The sequence below is a fragment of the Myotis lucifugus genome, unplaced genomic scaffold, assembly GCF_000147115.1.
Source record: "Myotis lucifugus unplaced genomic scaffold, Myoluc2.0 scaffold_14, whole genome shotgun sequence".
Taxonomy (NCBI): Eukaryota; Metazoa; Chordata; class Mammalia; order Chiroptera; family Vespertilionidae; genus Myotis; species Myotis lucifugus.
The window spans coordinates 1,823,757-1,827,827 of NW_005871062.1; the positions used below are offsets into that span (position 1 = coordinate 1,823,757).

The 4,071-nt window shown below is 54.0% G+C and overlaps 1 protein-coding gene across 1 annotated transcript in view; it reads left to right on the top strand.

Annotated features, from left to right (window-relative positions):
- The window catches only part of CPN2 (carboxypeptidase N subunit 2), a 10,437-nt gene extending 9,439 nt beyond the window's left edge, over positions 1-998 (top strand). Inside the window, 1 exon segment of the mRNA XM_006084755.3 lies at positions 1-998. This exon segment is cut by the window's left edge and continues 10 nt beyond it. Coding sequence (XP_006084817.1) covers positions 1-744 — 744 coding nt within the window. The 3' untranslated portion in view covers positions 745-998.
- Positions 999-4,071: the final 3,073 nt, after the last annotated feature.

Below are 4,071 nucleotides of genomic sequence, written 5' to 3' on the forward strand. Positions count from 1 at the left end.
GCTGAGACGGTCCCCGAGGGAGCCTTCGCCGGGCTGTCCAACCTCAGCTCGCTGACGCTCTCTCACAACGGCATCGCCCGCCTCCCGGCCGGCGTCTTCAAGGACCTGACCGAGCTGGTCAAGCTCTACCTGGGCAGCAACAACCTGACGGCGCTGCACGCAGACCTCTTCCAGAACCTGACCAAGCTCGAACTGCTCAGCCTCTCCAGGAACCTGCTGGCCACGCTGCCCCCGGGCATCTTCGACACCAACTACAACCTCTTCAACCTGGCCCTGCACGGCAACCCCTGGCAGTGCGACTGCCGCCTGGCCTACCTCTCCAGCTGGCTGCGCCAGTACAGCGACAGGCTCTTCAACATCCAGACCTACTGCGCGGGCCCCGCCTACCTGAAGGGCCAGGTGGTGCCCGCCCTGAAGGAGGAGCAGCTGGTGTGCCCGGTCACCCGAGACCGCGTGGGCTACCAGGCCCCAGGGCTGGAGGACAGGGAGCCCGGGGACAGCTGGGATCTGGTTGCGGAGGACCGGGCAGCCCGGAAACGGTGCACCTACAGCAACCCCGAAGGCACCGTGGTGCTGGCGTGTGACGATGCCCAGTGTCGCTGGCTGAACGTCCAGCTGTCGCCCAGGCAGGGCTCAGGCTCCCCGGGAATGACATACAACGCCGCTCAGGGGTGGGAACTGAAGTCGAGCTGCGGCTCTGTGCGGGTCACTGTGTCTATTGAGGCTCGGCCAGGGGACCCCTAGGTGCAGGGTAGACAGAGCTCGGAGCCTCGTGGCCTCTGGGGCCTGACCAAGCAAGAGGTGGGGGCACAGGGGAAGCTGGAGCTGGGTTTTCAGATGCAAAGGAGGGAGGTCCATGGCCGAGGTGGAGGAGGCCACGCCCACCCTCAGCGTCTCCTCCTCCTCATCCTTCATCTCCCTTTCTGAGTCTGAGACCTGAACTTCCTTAAGCTTTGCAAAGCAGCCATTAAAACTGCATCATGGCCTGGAGAATAAAATAAGGCCACTCCCCTGGTGTTTTTCTATTATGTCTATTATTTAATACCCACCCCACTCTCATCCCCACCCTGGAGTTCCACCCCTTAGGTACCTGCCACCCTCTTTGACATCCAGTTCAAAAGCCAAATGTCTGTTTCTACCCCCCCCCCCCAATTTGTTTTTAATTGATAAAGGAGGCGATAGAAGCACAGGTGACCAGAAAGATGAAGGGCAAGGGTCGGCTCTGGTGTGTTGGGAACTCATGGCGTGAGCCTCCGCCTGCAGGCTGCTTCCAGGTGAAAGGTGCCTTGGGAAGGGAAACACCAGCTGCACGAAACCCCCAGAGGAGGAGCGGGGCTGTGCCTGCTCAGCAGACAAGATAATTAAGAGAAAACACCAAAACCTCACAGACAGACCACAGTGTGGTGATTGCCAGAGGGAAAGGGGGTGGGGGGAGGTAGAAGAGTGAAAGGAGACTTGACTTGGGGTGATGAACATACAGTACCGTATAAAGGTGATGTGTTATGGAACTGTACCCCTGAAACCTATGTAATTTTATTAACCAATGTCATCCCAATATATTCAATAAAAAGGGGGGGGGGGAGGAAGGAAGGAAGGAAGAAAGGAAGGAAGGTAGGAAGAAAGGAAGGGAGTAAAGAAGTAAGGGAGAAAGGATGGAAGGAAGGAAGGAAGGTAAGAGGGAAGGAAGGAAAGAAGGCAGGCAAGCGCTGAGGAGAGAGGAGGGAGGACGGTGAGTTGAGTGGGCTGGGATGGACGCACTTCAGTCTTAGTTTTCTCACAGCACCTGACTCTGTGCCAGTCATTCACTGAAATTCTTCTCCCTGGTTTTCAGGACACCACGCTCTTACTCAAGCTCAGCCATTCTTTCGGTCTTCCCCAGCCACCTCTTCCACGTTTGCCTCCTCAGGGTTCACTGTCCTTGGCCTCCCTGGGCAATCTCATGCATGCCCTGGAGTCCGATGTCACCTCTACACTGATGACCCCAATCTCCACCTCAGGCTCGGGTCTCTTCGGCCCCCTGCTGAGCTTCCTGCCTGCTCAGCAGCCCTGTGTCCTGTCATCACAGTCACCAGCACAGCTAAGCCAAACTCTGCCCCTACTCCTCCTGATGCCCACCAGCAAATCGCCAAGCCTAGGAGCTGTGAGCGTTCTCCAACCTCTCCTCCTATTAACCCTCAAGGCCAACTAATCAAAGAGTGCTTCCAGTATCCCCTTCTCCCTTTCTCCTTTCCATTACCCAGCCTGGGGAGGCGCTGTCTCCCCGCACTGAGTCATCTTGCAGCCTGCTACCTGGTTTCCCTGCCTGCAGTGTGGACTTGGGTGAATGCTGGGGTCAGGGAGGGAGAAATGAATCAGATGTATAGCCGGCCCTCCAGGAGCCCCAGCTCTGGTGGGAGATATTGGACAAGGCCACATGGGACAAAAACACAAGCATAAAGGGTTCAGTGCTTGGCAAGCCCTGGGGCGTTCAGGGAGGTGGAGGCCTGGGCTAGCCCATACCTTAGGGAAGGCTGCCTTTGATCCCAGGCCTTGAGGAGCAACAAGTGCAAGGAGGGCACTAGAGATGTGTGCAAGAGGAGTGTGAGCCGAGGAATAGAGTCAGGCCAGCGGGGAGGTCAGGGCTGTGGCGTCTGGAGCTGCTATTGGTGGGAGAGGAAAGGAGAAGATACGGCTGAAAAGCCAGCTGGAGCCAGGTTCTGCAAGACCTCCAAGGTCCGAGTGAGAAGTTGGTGTATTTATTAAGGATGCTGGGAAGTTACTGAAGGACTCTGTGCAGAGGAGGTCCATGCTCCTGCCTGTGCTTTAAACGCTGGCTGAGTGCAGTGTGAGGAGAGCAGGAGGCAGGGAAAACAGTGTGGACGTTCCCTGACTTGAGTTCAGAACACGAGGGCCAGGGACGCTAAGGAAATAGAGGTTTCAGCATCTGAGCTGCGCATACAGAGATGGCTTAAAAGACCTAAATGTAAATTACTGGATGCGAACTTAAACTATGCAGGCATCACTTTGCATCCATTAATCCTACAAAAATTATAAAGCTGGGTCAGGTCCAGTGTGGGCCAGGATGTGGGCATAGGGGCCCTTCATGTACCGCTGGCGGCACAGTGTCTCTGAGGACACACTAGCACAGCCGTTCTCACCTGTGGGTCGCGACCCCTTTAGGGGTCGAACGACCCTTTCACAGGGGTCGCCTAAATACATCCTGCATATAGATATTTACATTATGATTCATAACAGTAGCAAAATTACAGTTATGAAGTAGCAACAAAAATAATTTTATGGTTGGGGGGTCACCACAACATGAGGAACTGTACTAAAGGAGTCGCGGCATTAGGAAGGTGAGATCCCTGCGCAGGTCTGAGTCAAATAAAAGCTTTGCAGGGGGTATAGCTCAGGGGTAGAGCATTTGACTGCAAATAAAAGGTTTGCTGATTGGGGGTCAGGGATCAGGTGGGTGGGGTTGGAAGATGGGGGACCAGGGGAAGCCTGAAGTGAGTCCCAAGTTTCTCGCCTGGTGGCAGGGAGGAGAGTGAGGACAGTGAGGCCATTAATACAAAGGCGGGAGTAGGTTTGAGGAAAGGAAGGAGCAAGATTCCTCCTTGCAGTGTGACTGATGGAAGAGAAAATATGTGTGGCTTGTAAAGAACCCAAAACAGTCACACATGGTACGTTCTCAAGAAAAAGTTATGACTGTTATTATTATTTCTAGAGAAGTGTGGTGGGTGTTGGGGCGGCAAGAACTGGCCAATTGCTTGGCCATCGCATTTTTTTTTTTTTTTGCCTGTTTCCATTGGTGTCTCTGGGAGAACGTTAAAGTTGCTGGTATGATATCAAAATCGTATTATTTGGGAGGACTGGAAATGCCATTTACAAAAATTTTCAGTGCTAACAGTGGATATTGGAAAACTGAACGGCTCCGCCAAAGATTAGACCGTTTAGCACAACGCAGGTCCAATGGTGATTTTTTCCCCCTCCTTTTAAGCTTGCAGCTGCAGACATTTCATTTTAACCTCTTACAAGCCTGCGAATGTTCCGATTCTGGGTCTCAGGCGACCCCTTGTGGCTTCCTGGAAG